Below are 16,118 nucleotides of genomic sequence, written 5' to 3'. Positions count from 1 at the left end.
TTTTGTATATTGCATTTCAATATGCGTTTCTGATATGTGTCTGCAAATTGGAAAGCAAAGGCAAACCGAATGGCATTTGTGCGTGTACATGTACATTGGTTATATATTCGGCTTTGGGGGGCCAATCAAAAGTTAGTATTTAAAGCTAAAGCGAATTACTGACTGTTGTGATTAGACAGGAATTTTCCAATATTTCATCGACTTTCAATTAAATGTTACTTGTTTTGCACAGTTATTTGATTTTATTATGGGTATTTTTACTTAACTAACGTATAGGATCACTGCAGTTTGGTTTATTGCCAATTGTGCACATGGCTTATTTACTTCACCTTTATATTTACATTTAGTGTAACCTTAGTTAACCTTAAGGACCATCTTTGGCAAAACTAGCTAAATCAAAAGAGATCAAATACCAATTTGTACTCTTCTGTATGCTCTTCTTAATTTTCAATATCAATACATTTAGATTATGTTTTTATACAAGCCAAAATCAGTGTTGGCATATACTTCCGCCTCCTTGGAGCTACTTAGCCCACAATCACCCTCTAATTAAAATGCATATGCGCCAGCTAACTGAAAATAATTAGCACACAAACGCGCGCAGACAAACACACAATTAAAAGTGCATAAATATGCAGGAATTGTGCATGTTGGCAAAGGTCTTGCCATAATACAACCGAAACGAACCGAACCACTGGGTATAAAAACTAAAGGCATTATAATGTCAGGCGGCTGGCTTTTATGCACACGTCAGGCTAGCACAAGCACACCTCTACCTCCTCCTATTAGAGCAGAGGATGTGCAACCAAAAGCCCCATACCCTGGCTATATAATACCCCCATCTAACCATCTAACCATCTAAAACCGCCTGCTTGTGCGGGGCAAATAGAGCGAAACCATAATTGTTGTACTTGGCAACTTGAGTTCTCTGCACTCGCTTTTTGTGTCGTAGTCAGCAGCCGCCGTTGGGGCCATGAAATATGAATAATGTCAGTCCCAGGACCCGTTCACAGTTGGCCAAATGTGGAGGAGGTGGATGGATGGACGGATAGATGGATGGATGGATGGAGTGGCTGCTGCATGTGCTCGCTCGGCAGTGTGATGTGCGTAATATTTGCTAAACCCATTTAATGAACCCCCTTCCTAATTTCGCTTAATTCGCTGCCAGCGGGCGCTTCGCTCTTTCGGGTGGAGTTGATAGTTTGACTTGGAGAAGGTTTCGTTATTATATACCTAATGAAATGGGGGCAGGAGTAGTCAGTTTCATGGGCTCGTAACTGCAAATTGGCCGTACTTTACAGCCAACATCTCCGATGACACGAGCCGCGGCTCGGTGATGAACACGATGAGGTATTTGCATTTTAGCCCTCACAGTATAATATTTGTTAAGCCACGTGGCGGTAATTAAAATGAGTGGCCAAGTAAGGATGGCTTAGGTGGTGTGCGTGGCAACCTGCTCTGCGTTGATAAAAAGATTTCCAGTGTCTGGAGTAATCATTGCAAAGTCTATTAGCCACAATTATAGCTGAGCATCATTAGTTTTCTTAAGCATTTCAAATGCTGTGGCATTTGCTAACTTAAGAAAAGTAAAAATAGAGAAGAGAAGGATTTTGAAATCACTTATAAAGCTGTGTCAAAGTAAGCAGCCATAAATTAATACATTAATGTATAAAAAGTAAACTCAAAGAAGGCCACAGAAGCTAAGGAAGGCCAAAGAATTGAATATTTGTTTATCCGAGTATGCAATTAAATGTCGCATGTCCTATTGGGGCCGCCCACAGGATGTCCAAGGACCAACATCCTGTCACGAAATGTCAGTCGTCGTGACCCGCCGCACCATTGGGAACCACATGTCAACGCTGATGCGAAAATTGTCAAGGGCGATTCCTGCGTTAATCCAGTGGATGGTGCATACAGAATATATTATGCAAATTGCATATTAAGCTGAATACAGCATTTTAATTATATTTATAGGCCGCACCCCGAATTTTTGCAAGCTTAATATTTCTTAATTATCTTAACATTTTTGGTAAACAGGTCAGTTGCAAACAAAACGCTACTTTTTTAATAAATTTACAAAAAAATACAAATTTAAATTTACTTAGATCTAAATTTAATTTGTTATATTTCCGGTTAAGATGATTTCCGAAATCTGCTTACAGGACGAAGGACATTCATCAACCACTACAAACACAATTCTATGAAATAAATCTCATGAGCTTCAATAATCTTTAATGTATGGAAATACCACCAAATAAACCCTTAAGAAAATAAATTAAATGCAAAATAAAATATTAGGTTTTCATAGATATTAACACTTTATCTATTAATTATTGAAGTGGATTAAACTTTTAGATGTTCAACTGTTTACACACACTTTTCAAGTCGAAGAATTTTAACATGTCAAGGGAGTTGCCGATGTTCGCATGTGTGTGGGCGATGTAATGAAATCCCTTTAAATGTTTATGAAAAATTCATGACGCGTGCAAATGGCGCGAAAACAAGTTGGCCCGCGAGTGTGTGGGCCAAATTGAAGGTGGAACAGAGGGAGGGATACCAAAAGGGGGGATCCGGACGACCTGGCCATGCAGCCATTGCATGGGTGAAAATGATGGCGCCAAGCTCTGCCGGACACGCAGCGTTGCATGCAAAATATGTTATGAAAGGAATTCGGACGTTGTATTGTGTATGGCCAACGTGGTTTTTGCTGCCCTCAATGGTCTGGTGGCCAGTTGGACACGTACATCAGCCGGAGCGCCCAATAAGTGAGCAAGTGCATGGACATGGATGCCTCGGAGTGCACGTGATCACAGAAATGAATCCATTTGTTTGTTAACTCATTTTATCTCAATTATGCGCAAACAATGGGATTAAAGGATAGAACGAGAACACAAATAAATGCATGTGCAATAACGGAAAGCTTGGTAAAGTCGAACAAATTACCAATTACGGCTACCAAAGCTGTCGCAACATCGCATCAACAGCTTACTTTGATTATAGAACGGAAAAATATGTATTTTAGAAATACTTGTTGTGTAACTTAAAAATTAGAAAGTAAAAAAATGAATCTGAAATCCAGATCCATTACAATACGATATTTCATAAGCACTGATATGCATTATCCTTTTCCCATCCCTAGCGATATTTTCGTAGCATACTTATGTGGGAACGCGTCGGTGCGCAAACAGGACGGCAACATTTGAGAGAGGGAGAAGGGGAGAGCGCTCGAACAACTTTGACCGTTTCAATACTAATGAGGCTGTCAAGTGTTTTGCATAAAAAACCGACCAAAAACGAGTCGAGGTTGAGGGAGGGGAAGCGGGGGTGTTCAGTTGGGTTGCTCTTTTTTATGTTAATGGTTAACACACACGCACTGCTGGCTGTGTGTGAGTGGGGCACGCACACACAAGTAAATTAAACTAGGCAGGACGCCGTTTGTAGTGCAAGTCAATTTTTCGATAATTTGAAAAGTTTATTTAATACAAAACGTGATTCAATTACAAAACTGACCGAAAAATACACACGCACTCGGTACATGGTATGCTGGTAAAGGGAAATAGTGTGAGTGTGAGTGCGGGTGTGTGTGCGTGTGTATGTGTGCGGCAGGATGTGTATGTTTCGTTGACTCCTTGCAAAAAAAAATAAAATATCCTAGTTTTCGCTGGTAAAGCGACGAGTGTGCGCCATTTTCGCAGCTGTCCCCTGACTTGGCCATTATTGTTGCCGCCGTTCGTGCCACACAATGGCGCTTTGTTAATGTAACGGAAATGTTGCGGGGAAGTTGGTGGCACATGTTTTGATCCTGGTCATTATGCGTTTCACAGGTTTCGTCGCGGCTGGTCACTGCAATTTCACACCAGATACCTGTGAGCACTTTGCTCGCTAACTTTTATTTGGTGGCCAATTTAAATTAGGTCTCAACATTTCTTAATAACCATAAATAATAATAAATGAAAATGCAAGTCAATTAATAAATATTCAAGCTATTAAGAAGACAAGACAAGACAAGCCAAGCCACAAATATAAAAAACTTTTCCAATTAATTCAAAGTGCCTAATTCACTAAAATATTCTTCGAGGAGAGTATTAACATTTTGTTATCGCAAGGATAATTCTTTTAGCGCTCTGCCGTTGCTACCTTTTTTGTCAACTTGCCGCCAAACCAATGAATTTTTATGCAAATTGCAGTCTCCTTGCAGTTGACAGCGCGAAGGAAGCCGGCGACGCACTCCCAAAACTTTTACCCACCATCCCATCCCCGCCAGAAACACTTGAGGCATCGCCATAAATCTTTGAGCAGTTTTCGCCACCACCCGAGTTTCAACTGGAGGGTTTTTGGGGCTGTTCGGATGGGGTGAAAAAGTCTGAGGCTTGTTTACCTTGTTAGCATGGAAGGACTTGTGGGGGTGTAGACTGTAGACTGTTGAAAAATACTCGAGGCAATCAGACGGAATTTGCATAATTTGACAATTGTTTTCAAATTGCAATAACCATTTTAGCTTAATTGTTTTCCACACGCCAGCGCAAATATTCTTTCCACTGGCAGTGCCTTAATTCCTATTCATTTGATTAGTGGGCCAAAGTTGCTCCTTCTATACACATTTTTTGGGGGCAACTGCCGCAGGCAGAAACTTTTTCAATTCAATTGCAAAATAAATATTTTACAAATAATTGCTTTGCCGCACCCCCTACCCCAAAAATAAAAGAAAATATTTTTTGGAAAAAGTTTCTATTTTATACGCCACTTTTTTAATGGCCACACAATTTGCTGCGTTTAGCAGTCGCCATTTCGAGGGCGGCCAATTCCTTCCGATGAACCGCAGCTGCTGCACAATTAAAATGCATGACTATTGTCAAGGCAAATTGCTTGCTCTGACAATGGCAGAACAATTGAGTCGGTATGGAACTGGAATGGAAACGGGAAAGGAAACAGGGACGGAAGTCGAAAGGGCCATGGAAATTGCTGATGTGATTGAGCCCTATATGTTTATGCAAACTTTTTGGGCTTTAAGTTATCCACTCACCACAAAAACTTTGCATAAGCAGCAGCTGCGCTTTCGGATTTCATTGTTATTTTAGGCAGTTTGAGCTGTCACAAAGTTTGCCGGAAAATGGACAAAACGAACTTCCAAAAAAAAACCCCATGTGCAATCGGATCAAACAAATGTAATCTCGACCCAGTAGAAGGTAAGCAAACTTTTTACGAACTCCTTTAGGAATTAGTAATTGAGTTTGATTCAACATGTAAATATACTCTATAGGTAGTGGATTCTAAACGGATTGCATGAATTGGTCAATTTATTTGTTCTATTTTTCTATATCTATAAATTATTTGGAATACAGATAAGAAATATTTATACTATATAGTTAAGATAAGCCTGAAAATGAAGTGGAAATGTTTTGACATCTTGACTTTCACCAAGCATCGGTGGTTCAGTGGTAGAATGCTCGCCTGCCACGCGGGCGGCCCGGGTTCGATTCCCGGCCGATGCATAATAATTTTTTTTCTCCTTTTTAAAAGAATTTTAAGAAAGGTGCAAAAGTTATTATTTATATTCAATGAAAATATATTCCGCTTTTACATGTCATACATAATTTTCAAACACTTAAGAAACAAGGCAAATCAGTATCAGAACCAAGAACTCAAAGAAGATCAGTAATGCGTTTAGATCCAAAGGAAGTGCCCTCCAAGTAGCCATTAAAATGCAATTCACAAATGCACAGTCAGGCCATACATACATACATCAAGCTTCTTGGTGATGTCCCCCAAGCAGAAGTCAACAATTTACATAACCACATGGCAGAGTGGCAGAGTGGCAGTGTGGCATTGTAGCATAATGGGTCACACCGGGTCGGGGGGCAGTGGTTAAAATGCAACAAAATTATACATTAAATTCCGAAACTTGGCAACATCCGATGGCCAAACAATGGCCCCAAACAGCTGCCAGTGCGATGCACCTGAGCAAGGCCAGCAAAACAAAACGCCAGAACCAACAATAACAGGACTTGTTTGGCCGGCTCCTGCCGGCTTGGTTAGCCAAGCCAACCAGCCACTTCCTGTTTCCCAGTTTAAGCCGCCGTCGACCCACCGGCACGCAGAGCGCAATATCCATATGCATATTTCGACCGGCTAGCCTGACCCATGATTTTCACAAATGCGGTGCCAGAGGTGCGAGAACAATGCGGAAAATTAGAAAAGCCCCATTTATAAAAACCAAAGAGATAATTTCTATTGAGAAAATCAAGAGATAAATCTTCATTTATTCACTTATTTTATAACTAAAATTTCAATAATAAATTCAAAATTATATTTTAGCTGCAGACCGTTAAAAGGATGAAGACTAAATACCATCAGATAAATGTGTTTGCTTTGATTAAGAAAATTCTTAAAATTTTAGGGTAAATGAAAGATTAATATGGTAATTTTTAATATATTAAAGAACACATTTACTTAATGCTTTTTTCTGGTTTTATATCGTTTTTCAACTACCTAGCTCACGTACTCATCTCTAATAGCTGCAGACCCAAGCCATTAAATCGAGTTTACAAACAATTTCGCAGCCCTGGAAAACGCTACGAGATGATGGCCGGTTGCCCGGCAGACACAAATAAGGTTTTTGGGTTAAACTGCAAGTTTTTGTTGACATTTAAATTTGCATGGCAACATTTTGGTCGCCGTCCCAGCCCAGTGCAGCCCAGTACGGGCCGTCATATTTGATGTGTTCGCAAACCAAAGGCGGAAGGGCGCTTTTCCAACTGTCAAGCGGCTGGCGGTGTGCATATGTGTGTGTGCATATTTTGGCGAGCGGCGAGTGTGTTTTAACTGGTTTTAAAATTGTTTTAATTAAGCCCGTATTGCTGCGCATTGTTGCAGCTCTCGCCCCAGCTCTCCTCCTCCCAGCTCCCAGCCAGACGACTCCGAAAATCCCATGCCCATTCCGCCACTCAGCTGAGTTCATTCAATATTCAACATATTTTTAAGTGCTTGGGCGCGGAAAAATTCCGTTATCCTAAAAGTATGCAACGCAGAGAGGAAATTGCAATACGGAAAAGTTGCCGTTGCTGTCGTTTTCGCTGAATAAAAAGTAGAATGGCAGGGCCAAACAGGTGCCAGGAAAATGGCCAAATGCCTTGCTGCATTCTCCTTGGCGGGGGCCCATCAACATAAACAGCTGTTTCCGCTAAGTGTACCTGGACACTCGACCAACTTGGCCATATTACGTATACGTAAGCACAGAGCTGTGGTGTGTGTGTGTGAGAAAATGACAATGCACAAGTGGACAAGTGGAAAATCGGAAAACGGGATAACAGCTGGCTCAGTTGGCGGCATCGTCAAGGAAACGACGTTGGCATCGTTTGGTGGCCGATGGAATTTTCTTCCGCCATCCGCAGAACGGCAAAGTGGGGTCAAGTGTCAAAGGCAAAGAATAAGATAACGTCGGAATTGGTAAGAAGCTTACAGCAGTTTTGCTAAGAGGTAAGGATTGTACATTTGAGCCAATGCTTAGAAGAGTCATCTTACATATGTCCGTAGGTATGCTTTAATAAAAGCAAGGTGATTTTGTTTAATAATTTGGCATATTATTATAGCTGAGAAATATTAGAACAATGAGAACTAGCGAGTCTTCTCTCAGTGCATTATTTTTATTACAACACTTAGCTGCACATGCATCGAAACGCGGATCGATCAGATCACCACAGTTCCAAACAGCTCAAGTGTTTATTTATAATTTACACCTCAACAGCCAGCGGTGGCATCAACAAGTTGCCCCAGTTCCGTGCCACGCAACGGAGGCCCTAAGACCTTGCCCAAAGTGCCGGTGTCTAATTTTAAAATCGGCCAACGAAAACAACAGAGAATCGGAATAACAACAGTTGCCATATCTCGAGCGCAGTTCCAAGCATCAAGCAGACATCAACAAAGAAATAATAACCAAAATAAATCGGAAGGCGCTGCGAAGAGAAGACGAGTGTACCTAACAATTTCGAGCGCGAGAACTGAAAACAGTTTTTCAGTTTTCAGTTTTTTTCGAAAATAGCCAACAGTGCGATTTGAACGAATCTGAAAGAATCCCAATCTATTCGGGAGACAGTCGCTGGCCAAACGCGACGCAACTGCGAGTGCAGCGGACAGTCGGTCGGTCCAACTATATAAAAATAAACCGACAGCAAGAAGAAGCTGTCAGCGCAGGCTGTGCCAAAAAAAAAAATTCAAAATTAGAGTACATATAGTTCTGTGCCGTCGCAAGCGTTGTAAATATTTCGGAAATACGTAAAATAATAATAACAAAAGTCCCACAAACATGAGTGAACTGGGCCTGAGGCGGAAGAGCAGCGCCCAGCTGGAGGTTATGCAAAAGGCGGGCTGGAAGATCGATGGAGACGAGAAGGGTAGGCCACAGACGCCCCAGTCAGTCATCGGAATAATTCAAAGTTTTCCCCACCAAATCATCCAGCTTGCTACATAGATGTGGACGAGGATGAGGACCAGGACACCGAAAACATGATAGAGTCCAACTGGCGGTACCTGCCTGATCTGGTACTCGAGCAAATCTTTACCTACCTCACCCCCAAAGAGCGCTACTATGCCGGACTGGTGCGTATGCTGAAATATCACAAATTTAATTATTTATTATACACTAAAACTGAAAGTCAGAAACTGATATATATATGTATATTATTAATCTAGTACAGCACAAAACAGAGGTCACAATTAGAGATCGTTCTTTTAATAAATTCTTTTAATAAATGAACGTAAAATATAGAACAAAGTCATGATACATCTTTATAGAAGTTCAATTAGTTTTGAAGCCTGATTATTCAGAATTAGAGTTATTTTGAAATTCACCCCTTCACCAAGCATCGGTGGTTCAGTGGTAGAATGCTCGCCTGCCACGCGGGCGGCCCGGGTTCGATTCCCGGCCGATGCATAACACTTTTTTTTAACTATCAACAATTTCTAAAAGCTTAGATTTACGGTAATGTTTTCAAACAACATTTTTGGGAAAAAATTCGGTATGTTTACATTACTTCAGTTCAGTGTGACCTTTAAAGAGCCAAACAAACATATAAGCAGCCGCTGTTCGATATTCCAAAAGATTAAAGAATTTCAAAGCTTACTTGATTTACAACCGCACGAATAGCACGAACATTTAATAGGAATATTATTCTTAAATACATATACAAACGCAAATGTTCTTCATGGCTAGAGTTTTTACATCCACATTCTTACAAGTACCATAATTAAAGTTTCCCCATTTTGTGAACTTTTCCAGGTATGTCGGCAATGGTATAGGGCCTTCTATTTGCCAACTGTTTGGAATAACTTTTTGGTGGATGATCGCACCCTGACCAAACCGAAGTTCAACTACTATTCCGGCTGGCAGTTTTGTCTCGATCACATGCGAACCCAGTTCTGCCTCTCAAGGATCGGAAGATATGTGCGTGGAATCGAGTTTCGGCCGTGGCACAGTTTCAATAACATCTTCCAGTTCATGACCATGCTAACGTGGAACATTGACAAGGTATAAGGATATACATCTTATTAAAAACTATGATATAATTTTAAACCTTTTTAGGGCAGAGAGGTGAATCCAGATACACAGTTCATCGGCATCGGTAGCCGGATACGAACACTGGTCTACCACTTCCCCTGCAATATGTCGCAGCCCAACGATCCTGAAGGAATTAAGCTCTTCGGCACTGGAGGACAACTGCTGAGGGTGCTGAAGGAGCTGCTCCTGCGACTGACAGATCTGCACACACTCAAGCTGGTGGACTTTGTATTGGAACGATACGAGGCGAATCACTTGCTGGACGAGGTCGTTTGCAGCTGCTGCACCAAAATGAGGGTGCTCAACCTGGTGAATGTGACCACAATGCATTGCCCCATCATGCATGTGGGTCTGTTTCTCAATCTGCAGGTGACAGCGATTCAATTTCATTTCTTGCCACACACACACACAAACACACACAACTAAGCCAAATATCTTGATCCAGGTGCTCACCATATCCCCCCAAAACATAGACGATGACGTTTTGTCCCTGCTGGCGGACACCAAGTTGCGCCACCTGCACCTGCTGCAAAACTGCTACACCCCCAATCACCTGACAATAAGTGCCTGCGGCGTGAAGGCCTGGCGAAATGTGAAGAAGACCAATCCGCGCCTGCGCGTTCACCTGCGCTTGGAGAACCTGACGGACGGCGAGGTGGTGATGCAGCCGGAGGCGCCTGTCCACAGCATCACGTACTGTGCGCCCCAGACCCGGATACGGGCCGAGCTGCTCGTCCGCATGGTGGACCACTATAGGAGCACCCTGGCCATCTATGGGCACGAGCTCCTGCCGCGCTTTTCCAGCCCCAAGCCTTTTCACAGTCGCATCGACAGTTTGATGTTGCTGATGTGCCGGCAGTGCTTCAATGTTGACACTCTGGTGAGTTTGAACATGCTCATATCAAAGCTCAGTGCTGAGCTATGGCATATTTTGGAAACGAAAGCACATGGTACCTTATCTCTTAATTGATGATAGCTAATTCAGATTAAAAAGCTTGGAAATCGATGACTAATAGGTGCTTTTCTTAATAATATTGACACTCAATTAACATCTTATTATTCTATTCCCCAGATCATACGCGAGAAAGTTTCCACCTCGACGCTGTTGCTCATTGCACAAACGGCCAAGAATCTGCAGCATCTCCACGTGCGGCGATTCGCTGTGATTCTGCGCTGCGATTGGCCCAGGCATCCGGAGTGGAGCGATGAGTTCTTTAACTGGTTGAAGCGGTATTCCCGATCCTATGAAGCCGTCGAGCGGGAGATCTCACAAATCTTGGGCTACAAGTGGCGCCTGCTTAGCGATCGCGACTTCAAGCAGCTGACTGTGAATGTCAAATCAGGAGCCTAGATGCCAAAGGATTCGACGAACTTTGTATGCCTATTAAGACTTGTGATAAACGGTGTAGAGCTTTAATAAATAACCCTAATATTGAAACCAATTAACACCCTGCAAAGAGGCTATTGATATTTGCATTACTTTTGACTCTGTTTATCCATCTTGGTACGAGGTTTTCAAAAAGCACTTGCCGAATGACTTAAAAGCCAATGCATCCAAAGTAAGTGCATCAGTTTGTTGAATCTCCCAACCAGAATCATGAATGCAGTAATCGCTCTCATCGTACTTTTGCTCATCGTTGCTGCCGCTTTTGCAACGCCACATTTCGAGGTCGATTCCCACCACGATCCCCATTACGATCCGCACCACGATCATCATCTCTATCGGCACCACGATCCTCATGATGATCCTCACTACGATCCGCACCACCACGACGAACATCATTAGATAAGATAAACATTTAAAAAGGATGCAAAAAATATGAACATTTGTTCAACAATTTAAAGATGGATTAATAACAAATAAATACAAACTATAAAAAACACATTTAGTATTCAAAAAGTGCTCGGTAAATAGTGACTTACTAAGCAACCCGAAACTCATATGCAAAATAGCGCAAACGATTGCGTGAATAACTTTTGCGGGGGAAATACATCTCATGGGGTAATTCGCACCTTTCGGCAGGTGAAATTGAATTTAATTTGTTTGTCCACGCCGTGATTGAAATTCCCAAAATCGTAACGCCACCATCACAATGCTTAAAAGCAGATAGCTTCTCCTCAAGTTGGTCAGTCGGTTGCGAAATCTTGCCAAGAAACATGAAAGCTATAGTCGCTCTTCTCGGAATTGTGCTGTTCGCCATTGCTGGAGCGATGGGGACACCTGTTATAGTTGGACTGCCTCCTCCGCTGCCAATTGACGTGGGATTCGGAATACTACCGCCACCTCTACCGCCACCTCCACCGCCACCTCCACCTCCTCCGCCACCTATACCTCAGTCGTACGGATACTATTCGTACCCCCAGCACCACCACCATCATCATAATCATGGATATGGCTACGACTACGGATATGGAAACTTTGGATATTGAGAAACCACTGAGTGGGAGTATAGAATATTATGGAATTTTAGATATAATTTATTAAACTTTTTATACATAAAAAGAGGTTGTTGAAATATTGAATTTGAAATGAATAAGCTGAAACATGTTTGCTTTAGGTGTACAAACATTACTCATTTAAGTACTATGAAGATATAAAGTCAGTGGTTTTTCCGAAAAATTGATGAAAGCTCAGCTTGGTTTTTCCCACCAAGTAAACTTTCCCTAATAGATTTTATGGATGCTTGCCATAACCACTTTCCTTTGCCACAAAGCTCTTGCTGCAACAGCGGAGCTTCGAAAGCTTGCCCTTTGCATTTGGCTTGCAGCAACGACCTTGAGTGCAGCAACAACCCGAAAAAGGGGTGGGCGCGAATCAATGCACCAGGAAAATTCAATGTCAGTGCCAAAGCTCGGAAGGCATTTATTTAACCGCCTCCAAAACGGAACGGTATACTTTCGGGCATTCAGCGCATTACGTATACGCGGCGTTGGTCAGTGAAAGGCGCTATGATGGGTGATTCGCTTCGTTATTGAAACCATAAATAAGTAAGAAGAACATCAAATTCAGAGGCGATGGTGCTCGCCGCCGCGAGAAATTGCGACAGGCCAGTGAGACAAATTTAGCCAAGATAGATAGAGATTCTTGGTGGAGAGCAAACTGTTGCTGCTGATTCTAGTGGTGCTGCCACTGGGCCTGAGCCACTGGGTGGCTGTGGTGGCGCTGGTGGCGGTGGCAGTTTTTGTTTGGCGGGTGGCGGTGCCAAATGATGATCATGACCGCGTAGAGACGCAAATAAATATAATTGAAACTCGACCAAACTATAAGCAAATACGACAATTGTGTAACTGCAACGGTATCGTCAACATGAACAAAACGATTCTGCACTGGAGCTACCTGAACTTCAAGGATGTGCCAATGGATCTCTTCCTCTACGAGGATCTCGAGGAGGTCTATCTCAAGGAGAACTTCATCTCGGTGATACCCAAATGGCTGCTGAACATCACCACACTGAAGTTCATTCATCTGGCGGGCAACAATCTGAGCGAGCTGCCTGCGGACATCTATATGCTGGAGAACCTGGAGTTCCTGGACGTATCCAACAATGAGCTCAAGGAGCTGCCCCCCACACTGGGTCTCCTCTTGAGTCTCCAGCAGCTGAATGTGTCGGGCAATCAGCTCACCGAACTTCCAGTGGGTGAGTAGAATAGATGACAGTACCTACCATGGAATCCATGCACTTCCACCGTTTGCAGAGCTAAGTGGTTTGCGCAATCTGGAGCACCTGAACATCGGCAAGAACCAATTTCGCCGCCTGCCGGTGCAGCTGAGCGAGTGCGTCCGCCTCAACGAGCTGAATGTGAGCGACAACGAGGCGCTGGTCCACATCCCCGAGCGCATCTCCAACCTGCCCATGCTGCAGTCCCTCGCCGCCGATCGTAAGTGCACCCGGGCATCGGTATACGGTATCCGGATCGGATCTACCGATGCTAGAGAAGCGCTCTAATGTCCTCTCTCGTTGGCAGGTTGTGCGCTCGTCTACTTGCCGGCAGCTCTCTCCAAGTTCATGAACCATGTGCGCATCTTCCACAACACTGCTATCAACTACATACCCATGGTCTATGAGAGGTTCTATCAAAACTTTTACGACAACCGCCAGCGGAATACTCCCGTGTAAGTTATTTCACTAACTCTGGCGCTATAACAAAAATCGATCTAATGAAATTGGTACTGCTATGATGAATATTTAATGGATTTATTTGGCAGCCGTTTCGTAAACAAATTTGGGTCTTAATAAATTCGATTTGTTTGTCTTTTTCTTTAAACATGACTAAGGTATTTCTGTTCAACTATAGCAAGCAGAGAAATAACTTATTTTAGGCAGAACTTATTTGTTTACTACAGCGTTTTCTTACAGCATATCACATCCTCTTTCCAGCGCCGTTCATCGCAAGGGTCTGTTTTGGGTCCGCGAGCTGGAGACCAGTACCCGCTTGCTGCTTCCGGTGGGCACTCGCACAGTATTTCCGGTTCCGTCGGCTGACAATAGGGTATCGCTCTACGACGACTGTCTGCACGCTCTGCAGACACTGAACCGCTTCACGCCCGTCTACGAGAATGGTGCCATGCATCGACTGCTGCCAGAGCCGTACATCAGTTCCCACATCAACAACGGACCCATCGCCCGCTGCACAAACTCCACCTGCTCCAGATGTCTGTACACCTCGTACTACTTCATGGTCGTGAAAAGGTGGGTTGGAGTTACGCTAATGTTTGCTCGGCGTTTGTCATGTGGTTATTGTTTTGATACCGTCGAAACCGGTCTGCTTTCTAATTAGGAGAAATGGACCTATCACAATCGCAAGAAATACAGTGAAGACTGCCTACGAAGAGAAGTTTCCTTTCTTTGCTTAGAAAAATGTATCCATATTAGGAAAAAACTTAGTATATATTATAATTCTCGCTTGAATGTTCTATTATTTTTTAATCTTAGCTATAGAAGTTTTAGTTGTTAATGACCAATTACCCCTTTTAGGCGTGGCAGTACGTCCAAGCAGCTCTTCACCTGCAACTTCTGCACCAACCGATGCGGAGTCCTCTGGTTGAACAGCAATGACAAGAAGTACTACCAGTTGGCCTGGCGAGTGTCGGATGATGACGACGACGATGAGGCGGAGCAGATGGCCGGTGGCAAATAGAGCTGCAGTAATTGAGCTGAACACGCTGTATATAATTATTTAGTTACATTTAATTATCATTAATTAGTTTTGTACATGTCATGTAAATGTAATCGAACTACTGACAGCCAGCGCCATTTGTCCAAAGAGAAATCGAGTTCTATGGCTAAAGAAAACTCTGTTTCGGTCCTCGCTCATGAAGGTGTATGTAGTCGTCCAAGACGCAGTGCAGGGCCTCTGGAAAGGCTTTTCGACAGTCAACGCCATGGCGACCCATCCTGAAGGCATCCAAGTACCTCCCGTCCAGCGTTCGATGAGGCCTAATGGATTATATAGGACTATATCTATGACTTGAGCTCACGTGGAAGTCCACTTACCTTAACAGCCTGTGTAGCAGTTGGGGGTAGAGTCCACTATGCTCATCCACCTGACCATTTTCGCAGATTAAACGTTCCAGACAGGCACTACCATTTTGGCCCAACTGATTCATATAGCCCTCGGCGAACTTGAAGAGCAACAGCTGAGGTTCATCCACCAGCAGGCGCGCTGGAACCGTTGGAGGAGCTGGTTGGGTCAAGGGTCCCTTGAGATTTCGGGAACCATCCCAAAGCTTCCACCAGTAGATTGGAGTTTGCGGTTCATTGAACTGATAGTGGAAGTTCATGAGCCAAACCAACTGGCGCCACGCTTTTTTCTCCATAAACGGAACCGGAAATGCACAACCGGAAACAAACTGTAGTGACACACACATTATTGTATAGCGATCAATACTCAATAAATATTTGATGTCCAACCTTGATAACACCGCCATTCTGATAAATCAGGAAACGCTTTTGCCGCCTGTGATGTCGCCACGAAGTGAGATTGGCCTCCAAAGCACTCGCAGCCTCCAGAGTGAACAGGAGCTGTATAATATTCCTTCTATATCAGCAAAAGAGGAGTATGTGTCAGTGGAAACTAAAAATAACACTTCATGGCTTATTAACTCACAACAGGTTCATGTTGTAGCCTCTTGTGTTGCCTGTTCGAGCTCTTGGCAACGTTTACCGCCTCGAATCTTACAGCTTCGGAGCCATGGCTTTGTTCTACGAGAGTTTGTAAGCCGGCGAGATGGGTGTGTGCATGGTGTTAGAGAGAGGTGATAGAAAGCACGTGATCCTATGGGTTTACCTACTTTTGCCTGCCCGACTAATTAGCAGACGCTGCGACTGCGCCACCACGGACCACTGTAAACGATGGCCCTGACTTCGGAAAGTCATTGGACCGCGACACCAATTTAATCACCGATTGAAATGCTTTCGGGTTCAACGGAAACGTCGCTGGGACGTGAGTCAACTACGGGTTGGATTGCCACTTGACGTATTTGTGCATCTCTAGCATGTTAAGGCAAAAACCTTTAGTTATGTATCTATAATATAAATATATGTATTAATTTACATTCTACGTG

The 16,118-nt window shown here is 43.3% G+C and overlaps 5 protein-coding genes and 2 non-coding genes across 10 annotated transcripts; 6 read left to right on the top strand and 1 right to left on the bottom strand.

The window, feature by feature from the left end:
* Positions 1 to 5,421: 5,421 nt before the first annotated feature.
* On the top strand, positions 5,422 to 5,492 carry Trnag-gcc. The gene has a single exon. It is a non-coding gene; the product is annotated as a tRNA-Gly (tRNA).
* A 2,603-nt stretch (positions 5,493 to 8,095) lies between these two features.
* LOC122613877 (F-box only protein 39) lies at positions 8,096 to 10,974 on the top strand. Of its 2 annotated transcripts, XM_043788293.1 has the most exons (6): positions 8,096 to 8,390; positions 8,456 to 8,595; positions 9,275 to 9,523; positions 9,578 to 9,922; positions 9,999 to 10,433; positions 10,626 to 10,974. In XM_043788293.1, the coding sequence occupies exons 1-6, from the start codon at positions 8,303 to 8,305 to the stop codon at positions 10,902 to 10,904; spliced, it is 1,536 nt and encodes a 511-aa protein (XP_043644228.1). In that variant the 5' UTR covers positions 8,096 to 8,302; the 3' UTR covers positions 10,905 to 10,974. The 2 variants fall into 2 exon arrangements, with proteins under 2 accessions (XP_043644228.1, XP_043644229.1); XM_043788294.1 differs by lacking the exon at positions 10,626 to 10,974 and having other exon boundaries at positions 10,027 to 10,255.
* Positions 8,859 to 8,929, top strand: Trnag-gcc. Its single transcript has one exon. It is a non-coding gene; the product is annotated as a tRNA-Gly (tRNA).
* A 176-nt stretch (positions 10,975 to 11,150) lies between the features above and the next one.
* LOC122614896 (histidine-rich glycoprotein) lies at positions 11,151 to 11,339 on the top strand. Its single transcript, XM_043789619.1, has one exon. The coding sequence runs from the start codon at positions 11,151 to 11,153 to the stop codon at positions 11,337 to 11,339; it is 189 nt and encodes a 62-aa protein (XP_043645554.1).
* A 358-nt stretch (positions 11,340 to 11,697) lies between these two features.
* LOC122614758 (vitelline membrane protein 15a-3) lies at positions 11,698 to 12,011 on the top strand. Its single transcript, XM_043789406.1, has one exon. The coding sequence runs from the start codon at positions 11,711 to 11,713 to the stop codon at positions 11,981 to 11,983; it is 273 nt and encodes a 90-aa protein (XP_043645341.1). The 5' UTR covers positions 11,698 to 11,710; the 3' UTR covers positions 11,984 to 12,011.
* Positions 12,012 to 12,462: 451 nt separating this feature from the next.
* On the top strand, positions 12,463 to 14,836 carry LOC122613259 (leucine-rich repeat-containing protein 18). 2 transcript variants are annotated; one of them, XM_043787353.1, is made up of 6 exons: positions 12,463 to 13,191; positions 13,250 to 13,432; positions 13,520 to 13,667; positions 13,933 to 14,244; positions 14,530 to 14,699; positions 14,760 to 14,836. In XM_043787353.1, the coding sequence occupies exons 1-5, from the start codon at positions 12,861 to 12,863 to the stop codon at positions 14,690 to 14,692; spliced, it is 1,137 nt and encodes a 378-aa protein (XP_043643288.1). In that variant the 5' UTR covers positions 12,463 to 12,860; the 3' UTR covers positions 14,693 to 14,699; positions 14,760 to 14,836. The 2 variants fall into 2 exon arrangements, with proteins under 2 accessions (XP_043643288.1, XP_043643287.1); XM_043787352.1 differs by having other exon boundaries at positions 12,464 to 13,191; positions 14,530 to 14,832.
* On the bottom strand, positions 14,716 to 15,973 carry LOC122613260. 2 transcript variants are annotated; one of them, XM_043787354.1, is made up of 5 exons: positions 15,846 to 15,973; positions 15,662 to 15,756; positions 15,466 to 15,592; positions 15,049 to 15,404; positions 14,716 to 14,991 (listed from the first exon to the last, which is right to left on the bottom strand). In XM_043787354.1, exons 2-5 carry the CDS (start codon positions 15,670 to 15,672, stop codon positions 14,838 to 14,840), a joined length of 648 nt encoding a protein of 215 aa, XP_043643289.1. In that variant the 5' UTR covers positions 15,673 to 15,756; positions 15,846 to 15,973; the 3' UTR covers positions 14,716 to 14,837. The 2 variants fall into 2 exon arrangements, with proteins under 2 accessions (XP_043643289.1, XP_043643291.1); XM_043787356.1 differs by having other exon boundaries at positions 15,842 to 15,913.
* Between the last annotated feature and the right edge of the window lie 145 nt (positions 15,974 to 16,118).

This window comes from Drosophila teissieri, chromosome 2R, assembly GCF_016746235.2.
Source record: "Drosophila teissieri strain GT53w chromosome 2R, Prin_Dtei_1.1, whole genome shotgun sequence".
In the NCBI taxonomy this organism is placed as follows: domain Eukaryota; kingdom Metazoa; phylum Arthropoda; class Insecta; order Diptera; family Drosophilidae; genus Drosophila; species Drosophila teissieri.
Note: the sequence above shows the minus strand (reverse complement) of the source record. Positions and strands in the feature narration are given on the sequence as shown.